Genomic DNA, 23730 nt, shown 5'->3' with positions numbered 1-23730 from the left:
GAGCTAATTCAGTTCCTATAGATAGGAGAACTAGGAAAAGTTTTAAATGAAGGTGTATGAGAGACAAGAAAATCGCTGTAATTCTGGTGGGAGGGAGTGTGAACTGGCAGATCTGCTTGGAAGGCAATCTGGCCATTTGTAGCCACACACTTAAATGTTCACTTGATGAAAAAATTTCACTTCTAGTTACCTAATATCCGGAAATTATCAAAGGCAGAGAAGACATTTATAAGAATGCTCTTGCATCATCATTTATTTTTTTAAATAAGAAAATATCTTAGCTATCCACTTGTAAAGGATTGGAGTTAGGTTGTGATACACGGATATAACAATAAAATACAATGATTAGAATTACGTTTGAATAATATTTAAAGGGAAAAGTGCTCATTCTATAAGGCTGAGTGGAAAAAGATAAATTCCAAAACTATCCCAAATTTGTTAAACACACTGAATTTATTTCTGTATAAAAAAAGACTGGAAGGAAATAGATAAAAATGCTAACTGTGAGGTAATGAGGAGTGATTTAAATTTTATTTCTTTTTTAAACTTTTATTTTCTAAACTTTTTGCGATGAGTATATATTACTTCTTAATAAGATGAATTATATTTCTAAAAGTATGATACGGAGATTTGTGTGTGTCTGTGTGCCTCCGCGCAAGGATGTGAGAAGTGAGAGCAAAATAAAGTGTTGGAATAACAGGATTTATTTTTAGGATTACGGACTTTACAGTTAGATGGGCATTATTCATTCCGCTTCCTCTCCTCACTTACCTACTCCTGTCTGAAGAACCCCAGTTCAGGTGTTAGCAGGTTGCCCAGAAGGAAGAACTGTGGAATGGCAGACCGTCCAAACTCGAGGGAGCCCCTCAGCATGGTCCTGCTTCAACCTCATCTCCATCGCACACATTTTGGCAAAGTGGAAGAATGCAACTCCTCCTCTGACGTTTTGTCTCTCCTGTCCCTAGATGCGAATAGAATAATAGCTATCTTTCCCTACCTTCAGCTAAAAATTTGAAAGTGCGCACTCAGGTGTCGCTGCCCCTGGGAGGACCCAGCCCTTTTCCCCCCTGTAGGCGACAGGGGAAAGCACCCGCGGGCGGTAAAGGCTCGGGGCGCCCAAGACACCCTGTAAACCTAGGTGCACCTCCAGCTCGTGGGCCGGAGCAGTCACCTCTGGGTTCAAGCGTCCATAACAGGGTTGCTGTTCTGAGCCTAAGGGGAGGGAAAGGGAGGGGGAGGGAAGGAAGGGGGGGATAATGTTCCTTTTTAGAGGTCGCCCGTCCCTTCGACTCCCCTTCCTTTCTCATCTCCTTCATTCTGCCTGTCGACAAGCCTAAGAGGACCGGAGGAGAGATCCGGAGCCCCTTGGCCTTTCAGAAGACCCAGTACCGCACTCCTCGCGGGTTTCTGGTCCAAGGCCTCCCTAAGAGCACGGCCGGAGCGGAGTGCCTGCCTGGGATGGCTGAGCACCGATTCTTGAGGCTTAAAAAAAAAAAAAAAAAAAAAAGTAGGAATGCTTCTTTTATATTTACATTAAAACACACACACACACACACACACACACACACACACACACACACACACACACACACGTAAGAAGGAGGGAGATATGGGACTCCATAGAAGGCCCCGAAGTCTTCCTTTTCGGAGAGGATTAACGTCCCACCCGCCTGACAAAAGCTGCTTTGGGGCGTGGGCCTCGACTGCCCCAACTCTTTCTTAACCAGTCCTAACTTGCCCCGCCCGCTCCTGCCCCACACTCCGCTGAGAGCGATCGCGTATATATTAACTCTACGGCTTCCACGCTTCTCGAGGGCTGTGGGAATTTTATAATCCAGAACCAAGCTCCCGAAGGCCAGACGTTCTGTCTTGGAGCGTCCCTCCTGGCCTTTCAGCCACACCCACTGCCGGGTCCCGAAACACCCCAAACCCGCGCGCGCCCAGGCGAGGAGGGGGCAGACACTTTCATCCCACACTGGCTCAGCCGGTTTCCTTCTCGAAGCTCTCCAAGAGCTCGGTCATGAAGGAAATGTAGACGATGGCCAGGCGTAGGGTCTCGATCCGAGACAGCCTCTTCTCGTAAGCAAAAGTGGGTACCTTCCTCCGCAGCTGGTCGAAGGCCTCGTTGAGGTTGAACATCCGCTTCCTCTCTCGGATGTTGGCGGCTTGGCGCTGGGCGTACGTGATCACTCTTTTCCTCTTGGGGCGGCCCAGCAGGGAGGCGCCTCTCCCGTGCTCCTCTTCCTCCTCGTTTCCCCCCTCTTCTACTTCACCCTCCTCTTCTTCTGGATCGTCCTCAAAACGCGCCAGACTCCTGGGTCCTTCCTCTCGGAGCACAAGGTCCTGGTGGTCTCCATAGGGGATCCCGGGTGCGAAGTCGCAGAGAAGAGGGTGCCCCGGGGAGGCTAGGGACAGGTCTGCGACGAAGTCCAGCACGGTGGCGTCCACGCAGCTCTCGGGATAGGCTGCCATCGCGTCGGCTTGGCCCTGCGTCGCATCGGTTTCTCGAAGGGAGGGGCGAGGCTGGTGATGGGCTTCCTAATAGCCCTGAATCTGATGGGTCACCATCACCGAAGGACCAGGGGACATTAATATTTATAACCAAGCTGATAACAGGATTAGTTGCACCGACAGGGAAGGCTCTGACAACGTCGCTCCTCTCGAAACTGATGGAAGAAGACAAGCTTGAGCACGCATGGAAGACTCAAAGGGACAGGCCTCCAATTCTGCGATCCTTTTTGCTGTGCCACCTGGGACAGTTCCTTCTTGGCAACAACTCCCAGCCCTTACCTGCTGTGCTTTTTGTGTCTCTCCACACCCCCGCAGCCAACTAATATTCTTCAGGCTCCTTATCTCACGTAGTTCTTTAATTTAGCTTTGGATTTTCAAAGCAAGGATGTTTTCCACCGCTCTGGCTTCTCCTTGGCTTCAGAGTAGGAGTTCTGAATCTTGCCACCCTAGGCTGCCAGTGGGTGTGAAACAACTGCATGTGCTTTTAATGATGTCCTGAAGAGGGGCCCTGTCTGCCAGGGGTCGAGGGGAGCTGTTTGTCTGGTATCCCAGTGCAGCGGCTACTGAAAGGCAAGATCTTCCATTAGCTTAAGTAAGCACGGTAGGGGGGCCGAGAGTGCATTCCCCAGAGTCGCTGTTGGAACCGGCTTTCTCTTTCCACTGGGTTGTAAACAGCTCTCCTTTCGCTTTACCAACCCTGACTTCTAAAATCTGTTTTGCTGTAATCAGTCTAACAATTGAGGTACTTGACTTTCCTTTCCTAACCCTATCTCCCACCCAGGTAAATGATTTTACTTAGGGGGCAAAAGTTATGACAATAAAACGAAAAAGGGAAGCTCAGAATATTTCCACCCAGTGTGCTTTACTGTATAATCCCAGCATGGGAGGCAAAGTAAACTCTCCCCCCCAAATAAAACAACTTCAGTCTCTTTTCAAAACTGCGATTCACCCTTTGATAAACCAATTGGTCGATCAGCTCACCCTCTGTTGAGAAGTCTTTCAAATTTTAAATTGCTGATCAGTATTCGTGAACAAAGAATAACCCTGACACTTCTATCTGGTTTGTTTCCCTCATTACCAGCCTACAGGATTTAAGAGTGGAAACTATACTTTACTGCATTTTATTTAAGAGAGAGTTTGGTTATCTTTTTTTTCTTTTGAGATGAAAAAAGACTTAAAATTTGGATAGCGAAAATAAAATTTTACTGATTTCATATTATATATATATATATATATATCTAACAAAGAAGGGTTCATTTTTCCTTCTTCTTCCTTTTTTTTTTTTTTTTTTTGCCAGTAGCTATATTTATTTAATTATTCTGTGTAGGGATTTTTAAGAAGACATGGTGGGGCAGAACAACATAGTAGAAAATCATTTTAAACATGTGTTAAAAGAAATAGCTTAAAAAGATGAGTACAGAGATGCCTTGGTTCAAGGGAGAAATACCTAGGACATCATTTCCTATTAACAAGGTAAGTTGAGACTATGATGGTTAAGTTAGTACATTGGACAGCTCCCAGAAACCGCTTATTTCTAACAGGTAAGCACAATTCCTTTTCTTTTTCCTAGCCTTCCGGTGAGTACTCCCAGATACTATTAAAGCAATATCATCTTGTAGTCTTCTTTTTGCTTTCTTCTTCTTCTTCTTCTTTTTTAACCCATTTGTGTCTAGGTTCTCCCTTGCTCTTTTGTCCTTTAATTAGTTTTCTTTTCTCTTGCTTGTGTTTACTCTTAACTCTCCAATTTGCATTGTGATAACTCAGGCAGAAAAGAAACAAAATTAATGTTCCTGAAAGACGTAATGAGAATGAGATCTTTGATTATGATTACCTATTTGGTTTTTACTAAACTTCTCTCAGAGAAGACTGAAGAATAAAAAAAGAATTGGAATTTCAACAGTGGCTAAGGAAAAAGTAAGTGGGAGGATTAATTTTTGTTTTGACAAGCAGTAACATTCTTTCTAACTCTTGTTTAACTTAATGCATTAAGCGTTTGGATAAATTTTATAGTTGATTTGCAGTTGTTGAATGTTTCTCATGACTTCTTTTTTCCTTTTAAATGCATACATAAGCGGAATAAATACCTCACCTAGTGAGAATCTAGTTCTACATCAAACATACATTAGGACATTTAATGAAGGGAAATATGGTAGAAATTTAAATTTAAAATTTAATAAAATAAATGTCAGAAGCTATCATGAGACTCTAAGAGACACTTTTCTTGGACTAAAATTCTTTATGATTTTATCTAAGGGAATGAATTTTTCAACAATCACATCACAAAAGAAACTGTAGAAAAATTAAAGGAACCAATACACAGGATTGGGTTGAAACTGGGTTGAGATTCTCTATTAAAATATTAGAGAATTTATTAAAATGTTTAATAGGCATGCATATAGCAACTATTTAAAAATACCTTCTCTTCAATTTTATCACAAAATCCCAAGATAAACATTTCTGTTTGTACCACAATAATTTGTTTATCTTACAAGGTTCTAATCATGGTGACATAATCAGAGAAAAATGTTAAAATCTAAGTTATCATGATTGAATCTACTTTTTGTTTATAAGTATAATTAATTATAGAACAGAAATAAGTGAAATTGCTTTCTCTGCTTATTTTGAAACATCCATATTATTAAAAAAAAAGGTTTTTGTGGATATTTGGTTCCACAGCAAATATAAATAGTAAATGCAGTAAACTTGTAAAGTACGATATGGTTTAAAACAGTTCATTTCACTGGAAGGAACTATTATTTTCATTCCTAGATTTGAAAGAAGAGAGAAACATTTTTTAAAAACCCAACTGAGGATTAAAGGACATTAAATTCAAACTTGATTCTTTTGGGTTCCAGGCCTATAGATGTTTTATAATTATTCAGTGACCTACATGGAGGCTTTTGGAAAGAGTTTGATAAGCCCTCAACAAATTTTGATCAAGATGTTTCAGGAAATGATTACGAAATGACAGTTTTGCTTAGTTTATTACCTGCTTTATCTCTGTTGGCCATCCCAGTTAAACATTAAACATTTTGTGTATACAGATGGTCCCTGATTTACCGTGGTTCGACTTCAATGATTTTTTTGACTACTATGGTGCAAAAGCAATACACATTCAGTAGGAACTGTACTTCAAATTTTGAATTTTGATCCTTTCTCTGGCTAGTGATACGCTGTATGATATGGCTCTTGCAATGCTGGGCAGTGGATGCAAGCCACAGCTCCAAGTCAGCCATGCTATGGCAAGGGTATGCAACCCATACACTTAAAACCACTCTGTACTCATACAGCCATTCCGTTTTTCACTTTCAGTACAGTATTCAATAAATTACATGATATTCAATACTTTATTATAAAGTGAGCTTCGTGTTAGATGATTTTGCTCAACTGTAGGCTAATGTGAGTATTCTGAGCATGTTTAAGGTAGGCTAGGCTAAACTATGATGTTCAGTAGGTTAGGTGTATTGAACACACTTTGACTTTCAATATTTTCAATTTATGATGGCTTTATCTGGATGTAAGTCCATCATAAGTTGAACAAGAGCTGTACGATTATCTTATATTCAGAATCAAGGCAGAAAAAAATAAATGACCAGGAATAGCCTGAGCAGTAACTGCTAAGGGGGCTGGAGCATGGGATTAAGAGTGTTAAGGAGAGAAAAGTAGATAAAAAAGTATCCAGCGAGTAAAGCAAATACCTAACTCTCCCAAATTTATTAAAATTCTTCCCTTCCTTCCCTTCTTCGTGCCCCTTCTCTTATTCTTATAGATCATTAAGCAATTTTCAGGAAAATGATAAAATAAAACAAAGGTAAATGTTTGTCATGATTGCAGGGAGAAAAGTCTAAGAAACACTTCCTTAGCTGACACAGAGACAGGGGCCTGCATTCTCTTCTTAATCCATTTCAAATTATGCATGGTTTATGGCCTTGGCTGATTTTAGAGTTAGGAGAATGTATATGCATCTCTTTTATTTTTCTATTTTAGGTAAACTATTTTTTTTAAGTTTAATACATATACTTAAAAATTCACCAGTCATATATGTGCAGCTTAATGAATTTTCATAAAGTAAGCATACTCATGAAACCTCTGCCCAAATTGAGGAGTAGAATGAACCACTGAAGTTAGAGATTATGTAAAAACAGGTAAATATTAAGTATATGGCTTGAGACTATTTCAACCTCTCCCACAACATCGTACCTATATCGTGTCACAGAACACTCTCCAAAGTATTATTCTTGACTTCCAAGATTAATTTTGCCAATTTTTGAGCATTATATAAAAATAAACTATGTGTACTCTTTCATGTCTTCCATTCAACATTTTAAAATGGGCTTCATGTATATTATTCTCATTGCTGAATAGTATTTCATTGTGTGAATATATCTTCTACTGTCTATGGGCATTTGGGTAGTTTCCAGTTTTTATCTATTACAAATAGCAGTGCTATGGTTATTTCTGTACATAACTTAGGTGAGAACATTTAGGCATTCCTGTTTTTGTATACACCTAAAGTAGGTTATGTATATGTTCAGCTTTAGTAGTTATTGATAAGTTATTTTCCAAAATGGTTGTAACAATTTATACTGTCACCAGTGATGTACTAGAATTCTAGTTTCTTCACATCCTTGTCAACAGCTGGCATTTTCAAGCTTTTCTGAAGATGTGCATGTGTATCACATTGTGGGTTTGACTTGCATTTCCCTCATGACAAATGAAATTGAAAACCATTTCTTATTGGTTAATTGGGTACTGGCTCCTTAGTAAAGTGTCTGCTCAACTGTTTTGCTAATTTTATATTTATTTATTTATTTATCTATCTATTCAGCTATGACTCCTATGTCATATATATGTATTACAAATATATTCTCCCTACTCTGTGGCCTTTTTTTTCACTCTTAATGATTGTCTTTTGATGAAAATAAATTTTTATTTATTAAGACAAATTTTTTAGAGCAAAGCCCATAGTTCTATCTTAGGATTCACTTTTGATGCTGTACATTTTATGGGTTTGGATAAATGTATAATAACATATATCAAACATTATAACACAGAGTATTTTCACTGCCCTAGAAATTCTCTGTGTTCTGCCCATTTATCCCCCATTACCCCCCAGCAATCACTGATCTTTTTGTTATCTCCATAATTTTGTCTTTTCCAGAATGCTATATAGTTGGCATCACACAGTATATAGCTTTTTCATATTGGCTTCTTTCACATTGTAATATATATTTGTTTTCTCCATGTCTTTCATGGTTTTATAGCTCATTTCTTTTTTGCACTGAGTAATATTCCCTTGTCTGGGTATTTATTTATCCATTAACCTACTGAAGGACATCTTGGCTGCCTCCAAGTCTTGGCAATTATGAATATAGCTGCTACAAACATGCATGTGCAGGTTTTTGTGTGGAGCTAAGTTTTCAGCTTCTTTGGATAAATGACAAGGAGCATGACTATTGGACTGTATGCTAAAAGTATATTTAGTTTTATAAGAAACTACTAAACTGTCTTCCTAAGTGGCTGTACCATTTTGCATTCCCAAAAACAATGAATGAAAGTCCCTGTTGCTCCATATCCTCACCAGCATTTGGTGTTGTCAGTATTCTGGATTTTGGTCGGAAGTTTTTAGCTTGAATAGAGTCCAAATTATCATTTTTTTTCCTTCATAGTACTCTTTATGTCATGTTTAAGAAATCTTAACCTATTCCAAAGTGATGAAGACATTCTTTTTTGTTTTCATCTAAAAGCTTTTTTTTTTTCCTCTCACATTTAGAACTCTAATCAACCTAGAAGTGATTTTTCTATGGTATGAGTAACAGAGGTGGTGGCCAAGATTTATTTGGTTTTCAATTGGATATCCAATTAACATAGCAACATTATTGGAAAGCCCATCCTTTCCACATTAAACTTATTCATTATATGAAAATATTTCCAAATAAAATGAGCGCCTTTTCTGTCTTTAGAAGCTCTAGGAAAAAATTCAAGAAATGTAAAAGAAAATCAATTCTATGATTTGAATACATTTAGAGTTAAGAAATTCTTACTTACATTCAAATTAACACCTTTAACTAACATTCTAATTAAAATCCTGAGTTCAAATGAAAGCAAGGGCTCCCCAGAATGCCATAGTTCAGAAATTGGTAAACTTTCTTGTTAATGGAAAAAATAATAAACAATTTAGGCTTTTTATAGGTCATACAGTCTCTGCTGAACTAGTCAGCTTTGCCTTTCTAGTATAAAAGTAGTCATAGACAATACGCAAATGAATAAGAATGGTTGTGTTCTCTAAAACTTTGTTTACAATATTTGGCAGTGGGCTGGATTTAGCCCTTGGACTTTAGTTTGCCGATCCTCACTCTGGTTAATGAGCCTATCTCCACATTCCCTGTGACTCCTAATATGGAGACTTGCTAAGATAAGGCACTCAGAAATATAAGTGAATATAAAATTGGTGAGCATATATCTTGTTTATGTGTGTATATGTGTGTGTCAGGGAGTGTAAAAATGCTCCTGAAGCAATTGAATCTGTAACTAGTGTCTTTGAAATTATACTGAGGTGCTATAGAGTAACAAGAAGAGGCTGGATGGGAAGCATACATACCAGGTTAAAGTTACCACTGCAGAGATTAAAGACTTATCTCTAGTCACTGAAAACAAATGCTCTGCTGATGATCTGCTCTTTAAAATATTACTATTGCTAGGCCGTGGGTGAAATACATTTAACTAGGAATAAGTAAGGAAGAGATAAAGTTCCTGGACAGAGCAGGCTTCTACTTTGTGAATCGCTTCTCATTGTCAAAATTCATTCATTCAATGAAGAGGGCAGCTGTTTCAAGAGGCTTAACCTTTCCATCCTTATTTCCACCTACATACCCTCTTTTTGCCATAGATAACTTGTGGCAGAAATTGCTCATTGTTCTCCAGTATCTACTTAACCATTTTCCTTTTAGTAATAGACCCACCCACACATATTTTAGCTGAGCCCCACTAAAATTATGCCAATGGGTTAAATCAGAAGTGATATATGCAAGTTCAAGTTGGTCTCTTGAAACCTTTGCATTCTACTTTGTCCTTTGCCTTCTTCCCACAGCCTAGAATGTGGGTGCTTTGGTGGTGAGCTAGCATTGACCATATAGACAAGGACATCACCCTATAGCAGGGGTTGGAAACGTTTTTCTGCAGAAGGCCAGATAGTACATATTTTAGGTTTTGCTGATCTCTGTCACAACTACTCAACTCTACCATTATAGTGTGAAAACAACCATAGATAATACACAAATGAATAGGTGCAGCTGAATTTCAGCAGAATTTTATTTACAAAAGTAGATGCCAGGCAGAATTTGATTCTCAGGCTGTAGTTCGCTGACTCCTGCCCTAGAGGATGGCAAAGCAACAGGAAACTGGGACTTGAAATGATTCAATGAAGGAGAGCTGAACCTCTCAAATACAGATTAACATGTGAGAAAAAAATATATTTTCAGTGTATCTCAGATCTCTTTTTTATAGTGGTGTTTTCTGCTGGCACCTAAAAAACTAGACCATGATTTGAAAGATTAGACAGATATGTTACTTTATATCTATTTTTAAAGTATCATACAGAAAAACTGCTTAAAATTGGTTATTAGTTTTTTTTGCCCCAGGTTTTCCCTCTTCATAGGAAATAATTCCATTTCAGTTAGCCATTGGAATAAATGTATTTTCCAGATTTTTGAATATATTAGTTCTTAAATTAGTTGTCATTTGAACGCTCTCCAAATTCTTCACTTCTTTTTGAAAAACGTGGAAAATTAGAGAGGTGTGAAGGCAAAAATATCCCTCAGGATGTTATAAAATACTACCCCTAAATAACTTCCTTTTTTTCCTCATTTCCTATACTATATTTTTGCATGTCATTTATTTATTTATTTATTTGCGGTACGCGGGCCTCTCACTGTTGTGGCCTCTCCCGTTGCGGAGCTCAGGCTCCGGATGCGCAGGCTCAGCGGCCACGGCTCACAGGCCTAGCCGCTCCGCGGCATGTGGGATCCTCCCGGACCGGGGCACGAACCCGTGTCCCCTGCATCAGCAGGCAGACTCTCAACCACTGCGCCACCAGGGAAGCCCTGCATGTCATTTTAATAGTAACTTTCCTTTGTAATAAATGTTAGGAGTTTGACACTCATCCTTAAGTCCATAAGTTCTCTGTATATTTGGAGATTAATACTATATGTGTAGTTTTGCAATTTAGTAATTTTTCAGTTTTTGCCATTATACTATTCATTTATGATATGGGGAAAATATTAGTATTTATTAGTATTAAATTGAAACATATGTAACTGCCAAAAATCAAACAATATTCTAACCTAAAAAAGTGAGCAATTTAAGTTGGTTCCATGTAATATATTCAGACTCCTACTTAATAAGAAAATGAAATTAAATGTATTAATATAATGCATGTACTAATCACATCAATACAAATTATAAGCTGTTATTCTATTGCATACTAAACTTTATTGCACACCAAATTAATTAAATTAATTAATTAATTTATTTGGCCATGCTGGGTCTTTGTTGCTTCACGCGGGCTGCAACTAGAGGTTGCAGCGAGTGAGGGCTACTCTCTGTTGCGGTGCGCGGGCTTGTCATTGTGGTGGCTTGTCTTGTTGTGGAGCAGGGGCTCTAGGCATGAGGGCTTCAGTAGTGGCAGCACGCAGGCTCAGTAGTTGTGGCACGCGGGCCCCAGAGTACGTGGGCCTCAGTAGTTGTGGACTAGGGGCTTAGTTGCCCTGCGGCATGTGGGATCTTACTGGGCCAGGGATCAAACCCATGTCCCCTGCACTGGCAGGTGGATTCTTAACCACTGGACCACCAGGGAAGTCCCAACTGCACACTAAATTTATATATAATGTTTTTCAACAAATTCTTATTGAATGCCTATGATGTGCCTGATCCTTGCAGCACTAATCTAAGGGTTTGGATTACATCAGTGAACAAGATAGGAAACACAAAAAATTCTTTATTGTGTTGAGGGTGGTAAGTGCTATGGAAACAAACTGCTTAGTGTAAGTGGAATCATGAGTGCTGAAAGTTGGGGACAGGTTGCTCTTTTGAACACGGTTATCATGTAAAAGTCTGATTGGAAGGTGATATTTGAATAAATACTTGAAGGTACTAGGGAGCTAGTTAAGTGCACGTCAAGTGAGAGAACTGACATTTCAGAGAAGATAGGCTAGAAGAATGCCTGGGATAGTGGAGGAACATCACAGAGGCCATTAGCCAGAATTGAGGGAAGGAAGAAAATTAGGAGATGAGGTCAGTGTGGTAGTATGAGGCAGGGTTTAAGGACCCTTGGCTTCTATTATTTAAGGACCTTGGTTTCTACTTTGAGTAAGATGGGTATCCGTTGGAGCCTTTTGAAGATTTACTTACTGTTTAAAGGAATCCCTTTGGATACTGTGTTGAGGATAAATTCTACAGGGAACAAGAGGGAGATAGGGAGACCTGACCAGAGATTCTTACAGTAGCCCAGGTTAATAGTGGTCTCTGTAATGTGCAGTGGTTATATTCAGGATATATGCTGAAGAAAATTCAACAAGATTTGCTGATGAATTGTACGTGGAGTATGAAGGAAAGAAGAGAGTCCAGGGTGATCCCAAGGTTTTAGCCTGAGCAATTGGAAAGTGTTGTGACAACTGAAATGAGAAAGACTCCAGCAAGAGCAGATCTGGGGGAGGGTGAAGATCAGGAAATCAGCTTTGAACATCTTAAATTTAATGTATTTATTAGACAGTCAAGTGGAGACACTGAGTAAGTTTCTACCTCTCTCAGGGTAAAAGTCATCACTGTGTCTTAAAAGGCACTATTTTACATGATACACTATTGTCTCACCCCAACACCTGTGAGAACTTGTCTCTTGTTATTTTCCCTCCTCCCTCACACTGCGTTAGCTATGCTGGTCTCTTTGCTGTTCCTCAAACATGCAGGCACATTATCTGCCTCAGTGCCTTTGTATTTCTGTTGCCTCTGATTGCAACGTTCTTCTCTCAGACATCCACATAGCTCACCCCATCTCTTCCTTCTGGTCCTTGGATAATGCCAGCTTATCAGAGAAGCACTCCCTGATCACCCTGTATAAGCTAGTACTCCCCCTCCTCTGCCTTGCACTCCCTAACCTTCTCACCTTGCTTTATCTTTCTCCATTGCACACAAAGTAACTGACACAGTATATACCTACTTTTTCACTTGTTTTACTTTCAGTTTCCCTCATTAGAACATGAACTCCTAGTGGTAACCATGGCAATTAACTGCTTGGATTTCTCTTTTAACTGTAGGAATTGCAATTAGCCAATATTATCCAAAAGCAATGCCTTTGGCCACGGCAGCATTCAAGGTGAGGCCATACTCTTTCTGGCCAGCCTCAGCACATAAGGCATACTAGGGCCTGGACATTTCTGCCCAGTGGGGGACTTCTTCAATAGAGAATATTTGCTCCAGAACTCCCAACTGTGTTTGCTGAGCTTTTGTCAGCTCCACATCATAGTTTGAGGTTCTTCTTGTGCAGTCCTCATTCCTCTTATCTTTTTTTTTCATAGCTGTTAGATCAGTATTATGGTCTCAAGCTTTTCTCAGCATAATTCTGTTTTTCCCGCTTAATCTTTCCCAGGAGTTACCACTCTCCTCCCCCAAAACCCAACCACCACCACCACCACCACCACTACCCTCTTGCACTTCAAACTCAATCTCAGTATCTCCTTTCTAGAGGATCTAAACTGACAGTTGCTACTAAGAGTGTTCTGAACAAGTGGTAAGTGGGATTGGGATTTGGGGAGTGCACCACTTGCCATCCTGAGTGGTATGTGAGACACAGTTCCTGTACAAACTGGTGGTCCATTTGCTAAAACTTTCAGTGGTAGAGACTAGGAAGGATATTCTAGTGGAAGGGATTACCCTGGGTAGTGTAATGATGCAGACTTTTGAAAAGTATGAAGGATGCAATGCATCGAAAGACAATGAAATTGACTGGCTGTTAATAAGTTGCAATGATATCGTAGTGAAAAAAGGATAATAAAAATTTCAATCAGTTTACAGATGACTTAAAATGAAGTGGGAAGGCAAGAAGTTCTTATCTCCATCAGTGGGAGAGCAGAAAATTTGGAAACTAAATTTAGGACTCAATTCTTAGAGTTGTTGAGCTTCAAAGACAGCAAAGGTCTTGCTGAACTACAAGCTTTGGTGCCATGTGGACCTTTGGAGTGCTCAGGGATCAGCAGATATGAAGCACAGTCACTGTCCTCTGATGAGCAGGAGGAAAATATATGGAACTCAGGTGATCCACTTCAGTAACTCTTAGCAATCCCTTATCTAATTTTGAGTGAGGAGGGGATTACCAGACTCAGACTCCTGGAAAGAGAGTCTGAGTTACATCATTAGATAAGCCTCTAATACTAGCAGAGATGGTAGCTGAGGGTGGGAGGAATTTAGAATGGAGAGTGGAAGAGGAAGAAAAGGAGTACCCATTGCAACCACAAGAAGAACTGCAGTGATGGGGTTATAGTTGGTTCTATTAATCTCTCTCTTCCAAATTTCTGCTCAAAAAGAGTTCAACTGACACCCTGGAGGAGCCACCACTCAACACACGTATGGAGAGGTGAATCCATGCGGCACAGAGTGAACTGTGGTATCCATGGAGACGCAGTGCTCAGATTTCCCTTCTAGAAAGAACATATTCAACTCTGAGGAGTGCAGTTAGCTGACAGTCTCCCATCGCACTGTAACTCCCCACTCTATGGACTGAGACACTGTCACATCTGCATCACAGTCTAATGTTCCCTCTACTCAGTTCTGCTTCCTCACCTCTTTCCTTTCATGAGTGCCTATCTCTGCCACAGTCTGAAAGCTTTCTTGCCAGTTCTGCTTCCTCTCTCTTTATATTAATATTTCACAGGCAATATACCACCCACCCCCTACCCTCACACACACACACACACACACACACACACACACACACACACACACACTAGCCTTTTCATTCTTAATTGGGCCTCAGCATCTGCTCCTGAAGGATCCAAACTGACTTATTCCATGAGGACAGGATTTTGTCTTTTTGATTCTTAGCTGAATCCCCAGGGCCTTGAATAGTATCTTCCAAGTTGTAGGCATTAAATAAGCAGGATTTTGAAAGTTGTAATCTGAATTACACATGATAATTATCTCCCTTTTCATTAGACTGTAGGCTTCTTCAAGATCAGAATAATAATAATAATAATAAATGTTGTTGAATACTTACTATGTGTGAAGTGCTATGCATGCATTATTTCATTTAATACCACAACCTTATGCAGAAGATTCTCTCAATTTTCCATTTTCCAAATGAGTCTTAAAATGGTTGTGATCACAAATGTGTGAATGCTCACATCAAGATCAAACACAGGTCAGAGCCCAGGGGTTTGATTATCAAGTCACAGTATTTCCCACTAACTCACGTTGCAACCTTTCTGATATCAGCACATAGCAGAGAGTCTAACTTAATATTTCCTCAACAATTTTCAGAGTCTTTCTATGAAATGTACACCTTCAATTTTATCTGCATTTTGTTTGGAAGCTTTTTGTCACCTTTTTCTTCAATGAAGAATAGTGTATTGAGCTCACTAGATATTTTCATTAAATAACTTTCTTAAAGTAAGGATACCAAGGGTATCATTTAGATTTATTTCTGTCCTATATTATCTCTTCTAAATTTAAGTGATTTACTTAAGCTTAAAAATGCTGGCTGTATCAGAACTAACAACTTTGAAGTGAAAGGCTCCCTAACCATTTTCCTGCTTCTTGACTCACCAATCTTCCTCGGGCAGGGTTTTCTGGTTATCCTACCACTGTCTTTAGCCTTTTTGTGGCTGCTTATGGCTATCATTTGAGGATTATGGACTCTCCATACTGGTTAGCATCATGAATGGAGAAAACCATCATCTTGGTGGAAGCCATTACTGTCATTATCTCTGTGGGTCCTGAAAGATGATGACCGTCCAGAGCATTCTCACAAGTGTCGCTCTATGCCACGAGAAAATTCTAATTTTCAAACACATGTCCCCTCACCCCATCTAAGTGGCAATTATGTCATATCAGTCATCGTATTTGGCAAAGTGGTTTGTTACACACTTTTGTTACTCTCTTCTTAGACCTCTTTCACTATATTTCCTCAGGATATCACATAGTTCTCAGATCCAAATTTGAGACTCTCCTGCTTCCGTCCTTTAGAACCACATTGGCTCATCCACACTCATTAACTTAAAGGATGTTTAAAACTAAGTTGCCACACCCACCAGTGGCCACATCAATAGAACTATTTTCAAGTCTGCTTACATCTTCTCCCACAAACGTATGCAGTCTCATTTTATTTCTCTATCTCTCCAGACTTCAAAATGTAGTCTCTGTTACTCCTACCTGGATTTATGATGATGTTCTGTGGATATGATCTGTTATTCCTCTCCATGGTCCTTTGAAGTGGCTCTTGGGACCATTACCTCCAGATTGGTTATCTTCAGTCAGAATCCACTAGGAAGAACATGATAAATTTCTTTCAGTTCATTACAAGGTGGAGTTACAATATGGTAGACACATTGAAGACAGCAGAAATGATTAGATACCATACTTAGTTTTAAGATTCTGGAGAAGAATGGTCAAATGGTTTTTTAGTTTCTGTCTTTATTATTCTGAATTTATCATTAAATTAAATTTATTGTGAAATTATTTGTACTTTATAGGTAAAACAAGACTTGCAAGATTTGTTTTGTCCTAACACTAGCTCACAGTCTGGTGACTCTGACCTTGTTTGGATATCAGGTTTGGACTTGGCATGCTATGGAAACGAAAAACTGTGTAGGGAAAGTATGAGCTGGCTCAGTGCTGCCCTTGTTATTAATAAAGTAAACCACATTGAAAGCAGTACCATAATGTTGTTCGCCATTGTCAATTTGCTTTCTCTCATCTTAGAATAAACATCCCGAACACATACAGTATTAGAATAGAGTGGGCCTCTGGTGCCTTAGACTCTTCTGGAGTTCCACACTGGGCCTTTTTTCTCACTCATATTGCTCCCTTTCATTAGGACATGCACTGAATCCTAACTGGTACTATAATATGAAGCTTAAAAAGGGTCACCTGGAGGTTACAGCCCAGCTGCTGCTTGAGCGCCGGAAGCACGTTCTGCGCGCCTGCGCATGCCGTCTTCCTCGCGCTTGTCTTGGTCCGAGATGAGAGCCGTGCGTGCGCAGGCACGCACCCACGAGAAGAGCGGAAGAGCGCCTTGTCCACCAGGAGTGCGCTGCTCCGGCGGAACAGGTAGGCCAGGTCGCTGGAGGTGCGGGCGGGAGCCGGGCAGGACGCCGACCCACCTGGCCCGGTACAGGCTGACCAGGATGGGCCTCGAGTGGCCGTCTCAGGATTGAGGAGTTTCAAAATGGGGGCGCCTGACGTCCCTCGTCACCGGGCTGGCTCAGGGCGCTGAGTGGCTGACTCACCCCGCCACACACACACCGGTTAGTCCCTTGGTTTTGGCCGCAGTTTTTGGAGTGGCTTTGGGGGGCGGCGTCGCCGGGGTTGAGGTGGGCCTGGGACTTCCGGGTACGGCCGAGGCCTTCTGTTAGCCCGGCCTGCTGGTTGGGCGGTGGGACTGACAATATATCGGTGTTAACCGTGCACATGCCGGGTGGGGTTGGCAGCGGGAGCGCGGCGTGGGACTTGAGGGGGTTGTCAGCGGGTCGCGGCGAGGGACCACGAAGCCCTCCACGTCTTCGGTTGGGTCCACGGTGCCGGGAGCGGCAGGCGGCCGGCGGCTGAGTCGGACAGGGTGCTAGCGACTCGCTGACGGACGTGGGCGACGTCTTCTGGGCCCCGGAGCACCGGCCCGGCTCCCGGGACCTGGCAGTGTTGTCTTTGGAGCTGCCGAGGGACGGAGGTGCTGCGCCAGGCACAGGTCTACGTCGTGCGTCGTGCGCGTCGGCCGCGCAGAGGGAGGTGCAGCTCGGCCTCTGTGGGGCCGTGGGAGGTGGCGCAGCACCTGCGGGAAGGAGGTGGAGAAGGACTGTCCACTTCCGTGGAGTGTAGGAGCCCCCCTCCGTGGGCAGGGAGGGCGTGGTTACTGTGGGATACAGTACTGTTGACTTCTTCGCTCTTTTCCTTATAGGCATGTATTTCACACCAGGTGTTTCCTTTAGTATGTCTCGTCCCAGACCAAGGCATTTTCTTGCATTGAAATAATCAGTTTTGCTTTTCATCATGAGTACCCAGAGGGAGCAATTCTTTTTTTCCGATAGGATGTGGCTATGGTTAATACCTGAGTAAAGCAGTGGATTATTTTATTACCTCAGTAAAATACTGGCCTGGAATGTTCTATTTCAAGGTTCTCTAAGGAGAGTGGGTTGATTTTGATGAATGTCGTAATCATTACGGGGTGAAATTTTACAACCTAAAATATGCCACCTTTAGGGTTTTAATTTATTTAAAGTTATGAAGAATTAAAGTTCATAATGTGCTACTACAGTCCTGAACAAATCAACTGAAATTTTTTGTAGTAACAGTAATTACACTGGCCTTCGGGAAGAGCACAGGGCCTCTCTTTAGTCTTCCCCTTACTTCATTCCCTAGGAGAAGTAATTTCTGGTGCAGGTTCTAGGACATTTTATTGGACACAGTCCTAGTGGGTAAAACTTGTACAGGTGGAACTTCTGCTCACCTGAGTATTTTCTTCTTATTTATCTTCGTTAGGTTATATGAAAGTTATCAGAGTGCTGGAGCCCTCACATGTCAACTGCCCTCTGATCTTGCTCTCCTTCCTGACTCTCTGGGTCTTTTTTCCCCTCTGGTACTGGGGGCTGGGGGGTGTACTCTAGACATACCTTAATAAACAGAAATTGGAAAAATACAAAGCTTGGTTTTGAACTTAGGACAACAATTCTCATTTGACCTGTAGACCACCTATCTCAGAATGACCTGCTAGCTAAAGGGTAGGTTCCTGGACTTATCCTAGAGTTATGGAATCAGAATATTTGAGGGTACACTGAGGTTGACCTATCTGGGACATTGTTGTTTATGTTAAAGACTTTGATTCATGGCTTAAGTCTAACAGTGGTTCTCAATCCTGGCTGTGTATTAGAATCACCTGTGAATTGAAAACTATTGATAGTGGGATAATATTATGGAAAAACTGAATCAGCATTTAAATTGAATTCCCCAAGTGATTCTAGTATGCAATTACAGTTGAAATTTATTGATTAGGAGAGCGGTATTGCCTAAATAGTGAAGTCTTTACTTTGATTTTCCTTTCTTTCTGACCTTATGGTATATGGTTTAATCAAACTTAGATTCCAAAGAATCAGTTCAGTAAACACTTCCAGGAAGAAAGATGAACTGCATTTAGAATCAATAATAACACAAGTAGAATATTTGTGTTGCTCTATTAGCCTGTGAAACTTTGTTTTATATAAATTGTAAAACTAAAAATACAATCACATTAAAGTCAAGTTAGATAGATTTTATGCTAAAAAATGGAATAGGTTTTTAGACATATTTCACCAAAGATTGCCCCCTGAGCTTTGAAAGAAAGTGATTAAAGTATCACTTAAGTTGAAAAGAAAAATCTTTTCCAGCCATCTTTTCCATATTGTGGAAATCCATATTGTGGTCAGTGATGGAAATCTGATGCATAAAGTCCTGGTTACTGCAGCTGATGTTGAGTGTTTTCTTATCACTCTTATATTGCCAGGATATAATCAATGCTCAGATCAATGTTCTGTTGAATAAGTTTGTGTGTCAGGTGATCTCCTAAGTGACTGCCTGGGGTTCTTAGGTATGCCGCATCATTTCTTAATGGATTCTAGCTTCAGTCATCTCAAATGCATATATGCACATGCACATGCATCCACACACAGTGTGCCGAAGGATGTATATTTATCTATTATAGTTACTGAATTGTCATTTATGAATTTTAAGTCTATGGTGATGATGATTTCATTGAACCTGAGTATTCATTTCACTGATGTGTTGTAGCCTTTTTTTTTAAATTAATTAATTAATTTTGGCAGTGTTGGGTCTTCATTGCTGCCCACCGGCTTTCTCTAGTTGCGGTGAGTAGGGGCTACTCTTCACTGCAGCACGTGGGCCTCTCATCGCGTGGCTTCTCTTGTTGCGGAGCACGGGCTCTAGTCGCGTGGGCTTCATTAGTTGTGGCCCACGGGCTCTAGACCGCCGGCCCAGTGGTTGTGGCGCCCCGGCTTAGCTGCTCTGCGGCATGTGGGATCTTCTTCCCAGACCAGGGATCGAACCCATGTCCCCTGCATTGGCAGGCGGATTCTTAACCACTGCACCACCAGGGAAGTCCCTAGCCTTTTGGTTTTGAAAACAATAGAAATGATAATTTAGACAATTTAGATAATTTAGAGGGAAAAATCGATAGTAATTTCTATAATACAACTTTTGGATCAAGTGGCCAAAACCAAATCTGAAATTATGGCACATAGAATGTATTTTCTTCATCACAGAGCTCAAATTCCTAAGAATCTTTTCTATAAAGGGAAGGGGAAATGTACATGCATCAGTCGTATCATTCTGTCTTCATTGATAAGTAATGATAACCATGAAGATGTTAATTTGTTAAATTTGACTATTAATCTTTTTATTGCCATTAATCTATTAAATGCTTAAACAGGCTGGTATATAAATCAGTGGCTGGATATGGTTTTTATAGTTAAAATGTTAAGCTTAATCACAATTATATGGGCTGAAATAATGCTACATGTAGTCAGAAATTATTTGCATAATACAGAAAATATTACAGAATGCTATACAAAGAGTACTTAAAATATATAAAACATACAGGGCTTCCCTGGTGGCGCAGTGGTTGAGAGTCCACCTGCTGATGCAGGGAACACGGGTTCGTGCCCCGATCCGGGAAGATCCCACATGCCGCGGAGCGGCTGGGCCCGCGAGCCGTGGCCACTGAGCCTGCGCGTCCGGAGCCTGTGCTCTGCAGCGGGAGAGGCTACAGCAGTGAGAGGCCCGCGTAACGCAAAAAAAAAATATATATATATATATATATATATATATATATATATATATATGTATATATATATATATAAAACATACTGAGGGCTAAATAGTATTTTAGGCTCATAAGAGACAGTCATCTAAAGGGCTTCCCTGGTGGCGCAGTGGTTGAGAGTCCGCCTGCCGATGCAGGGGACACGGGTTCGGGCCCCGGTCTGGAAAGATCCCACATGCCGCGGAGCGGCTGGGCCCGTGAGTCATGGCCGCTGGGCCTGCGTGTCCGGAGCCTGTGCTCCGCAACGGGAGAGGCCACAACAAGGAGAGGCCCGCGTACCAAAAAAAAAAAAAAAGAGACAATCATCTATAAATAAGGCAGAATTGAGAAATTAGGTAGTTTAATGAGTGCCTATGAATAAATTTTGAGGCTTTAAAACCAGATAAGGAGATTTTTGTTGTGACTTCAATTCCCATTTTCACAAATCTATCACAGTCTTGTATTGCTTTGATTCAGTATCAGCAATTATCTCCAAATGTCCTTGAAACTGATCTTCATCTCTTTTAATCCATGGACCATATTACTATCAAACTAACTTCTTTGATATTTCTGCACATAAAACCTTAAATTTGCTCAATACTTAATTCTGTTATTCATATGATGTGAAATCCTTTGATTACCATTAAAGACCTTCCCAACTTTCTCTGTCTTCTAACTGACCATTAAATCTCACATGCTCTCTCTTAACCATGTCAAGAATATACTTTCTGATTCATGATTATTTGCCTTTGGTCATGGTATAACTCGCATCCTCCACCCATGACTTACATTATCTCATGCATCTGCCCGAAATGTTTCACATTTCCTAACTGGTCTCTGAATGTCTTAACCCACTGTAACACCTTGCATTTCATTCTGATTCCATTCTTAGGCTGGAATTAGAAATCTGTGATATGATATATGAGGTCTTCAGTAATCTGATCTCTGTCAACCTCTCCAGTTTCATCTCTCACCTTTTCCCTTGTTCTAGACATGCTTGGGCTTTTAAAATTCCTGGGATAGGCCACAGCTACTCTCCAGGCCTTCTGACATGGGGCATTCTCTGCACCCCTAGTGGTATACCACATTCTTCTGGGTTTTTTCCCCAGTTCTCCAGGTAGGAAATAAATACAGATTGTGTAGCTAATGCCCCTAAAAAAAGATAGGATTTTAAAACAATTCTCAAAGTCTTTCTGTATCATACAACCTGTGATTGTAACTTTGGCCACCTAACTAACCACCATGCATTTCTTCAGTGATACCACTTCAGTAAGCTTAATTTTATGTATATTGAGACAAAATCAAATGCTACTCAAAATGGATCTTAGGCTTAAACATAAAACCTGAAACTATAAGATTTCTGTATCAAAACGTAAGAGAAAATCTTTGTGATCTTGAGTTATGCAAAGATTTCTTAGATATGACTCCAAAGGTATGATTCATAAAATTACTAAATTGATAAGTTGGACTTTATCGAAATTAAAACTTTTGTTTCAAAAGATACTGTTAAGAGAAAGAAAAGAGAAGCTGCAGGTTAGGAGAAACTATTTGCAAATTGCATATCTGAATACATGGGAAATGTATTTAGAATATATTAAAAATACTTTGAAAACTCATTATAAGAAAACAAAAATAAAAAGGTGGGCAAATTTTTGGACTCTTTAACAAAGAAAATGTATTCTTGACAGTAAGTACATGAAAAGAAACTCAACATCATTAGTCAGTACGGAAATACAAATTAAACCCAAAAGATAGTACTACATACCTATCAGAATGGATAAATTAAAAAGACTGACAGTACTAAGTTTTGGGGAATATGTGGAGAAACTAGAACTCTTATGCTCTGCTAGTTGGAATGTAAAATGGTATGTCTACTTTGGAAAACAATTTAGCAGCTTCTTAGAAATTTAAACATAACACTTACCATATGATCTAGCCATTCATTCTTAGGTATTTACCCAAGAGAAATGAAAATATATGTATTGTACATAAATGTTCATAGCACCTTTACTTTAATAGCCCCACACTGAAACTATCCAAATGTGCATCGTCAGAAGAATAAACAGTGGTATATCCAAACAATGGACTACTAGTCAGTAATAAAAAAGAATGGACTATTGATACATGCTACAACATAGATGGATCTTAAAATAATTATGCTGGGTTAAAGAAGACCGAGCAAAAGCAAGTACATATTTTATGATTCCATTTATATACAGTTCTAGAAAATGCGAACTAATCTAAAATAACTGGTTGCCAGTGAATGAGAGTATGTAGTTGGGAGGGAGGAATTACAAAAGGACATTTGGATACTTGATGGTGATGGGCATACTCATTATTTTGATTGTCATTATGGTTTTTACAGATGTATACCTATGTCAAAAGTTACCAAATTGTATTTAAATAGGTACAGCTTATTAAATGTCAGTTACACATCAATAAAGCTGCTTTACCAAAAAAATAAATAAATAAAGAGTATTCCTAACAGGCAAAACTTTCCTTGAGGTATTTTTGTAGCTTTCCTGAATTGGTGAGAGGTGTGATTACTTAGAAGACTGTGGTGCACAGCCAAAAGTGAGAATCACAAACCAGGAAATTGGAAGAGTGTGGCTTCTAGTGGCTTGAGGGTAGATCTGAGTTCTTGAGGTACAGATGTGGGAATTCTCAAAACCTTAAAAGTTATCAGGTTAGAATTCTGGTCCATGATCCAATTATGCATTTTTTTAATTCAGTCTCCTTGTTTTGTGCCACTGGCGATTCAGTGAGATGGCTTTGTACCCTGTTGTTTAGATTATACCTGTTGTTTAGATTATATATATATATAGAGAGAGAGCACTTAATGCAGATAGAGTGTTGTGGAATCCAATTTGTAATGACCTTAATTGTTTTTAGTAACTCTGGAAAAGGCCTTCATATCATAATTTTAAATCGCTGTTTTAGTGGATCACACATATTGAGCATGCTTTTAGAAATGTCTTGGTTAACATTTATATTCAGTATATAACCTAATGCAATTCTTATCCTAAACTTTGATGAAATTTAATGTTGATTTTATTATTTTTAAAGCTTGTAAAGCCTCTCTATGTGGAAAGCAATTAAGTGTAGGACCAGTGGTTTTAGTAAGTAGACTAAAAAATATGAAAACCACATAACCGAAGTAGTTATAT

General features: G+C 40.0%; 1 protein-coding gene and 2 long non-coding RNA genes across 6 annotated transcripts in view; 1 reads left to right on the top strand and 2 right to left on the bottom strand.

The window, feature by feature from the left end:
* Positions 1-530: 530 nt before the first annotated feature.
* Positions 531-2605, bottom strand: FERD3L (Fer3 like bHLH transcription factor). 2 transcript variants are annotated; one of them, XM_079932308.1, is made up of 2 exons: positions 2098-2605; positions 531-1482 (listed from the first exon to the last, which is right to left on the bottom strand). In XM_079932308.1, the coding sequence occupies exons 1-2, from the start codon at positions 2470-2472 to the stop codon at positions 1267-1269; spliced, it is 591 nt and encodes a 196-aa protein (XP_079788434.1). In that variant the 5' UTR covers positions 2473-2605; the 3' UTR covers positions 531-1266. The 2 variants fall into 2 exon arrangements, with proteins under 2 accessions (XP_079788434.1, XP_079788435.1); XM_079932309.1 differs by having other exon boundaries at positions 1395-2605.
* Positions 2606-2988: 383 nt separating this feature from the next.
* On the bottom strand, positions 2989-16746 carry LOC307191365. Its single transcript, XR_013829724.1, has 3 exons — positions 16648-16746; positions 15931-16041; positions 2989-3071 (listed from the first exon to the last, which is right to left on the bottom strand). It is a non-coding gene; the product is annotated as an uncharacterized lncRNA (long non-coding RNA).
* Positions 16720-23730, top strand: part of LOC307191363 — a 447907-nt gene continuing 440896 nt past the window's right edge. For 2 of the 3 annotated variants that reach the window (XR_013829721.1, XR_013829722.1), the window contains exon 1: positions 16720-16827. This is a non-coding gene — a long non-coding RNA (uncharacterized lncRNA). The remainder of the gene's footprint in view (positions 16828-23730) is intronic. The other variant, XR_013829723.1, reaches the window with a different exon arrangement.

This window comes from Stenella coeruleoalba (genome assembly GCF_951394435.1).
Source record: "Stenella coeruleoalba genome assembly, chromosome: 9".
Lineage (NCBI taxonomy): Eukaryota > Metazoa > Chordata > Mammalia > Artiodactyla > Delphinidae > Stenella > Stenella coeruleoalba.
The sequence above is the reverse complement of the archived record's forward strand: the minus strand, read 5'-3'. Positions and strand labels throughout refer to the sequence as shown.

Coding starts and splice junctions, on each gene's coding strand:
- FERD3L (XM_079932308.1), bottom strand. CDS start 2,472: ATGGCAGCCTATCCCGAGAGCTGCGTGGACGCCACCGTGCTGGACTTC. Junction 1,483..2,097: donor TCGACCAGCTGCGGAGGAAG/GTACCCACTTTT, acceptor TTTTTTTTTAAG/CCTCAAGAATCGGTGCTCAG.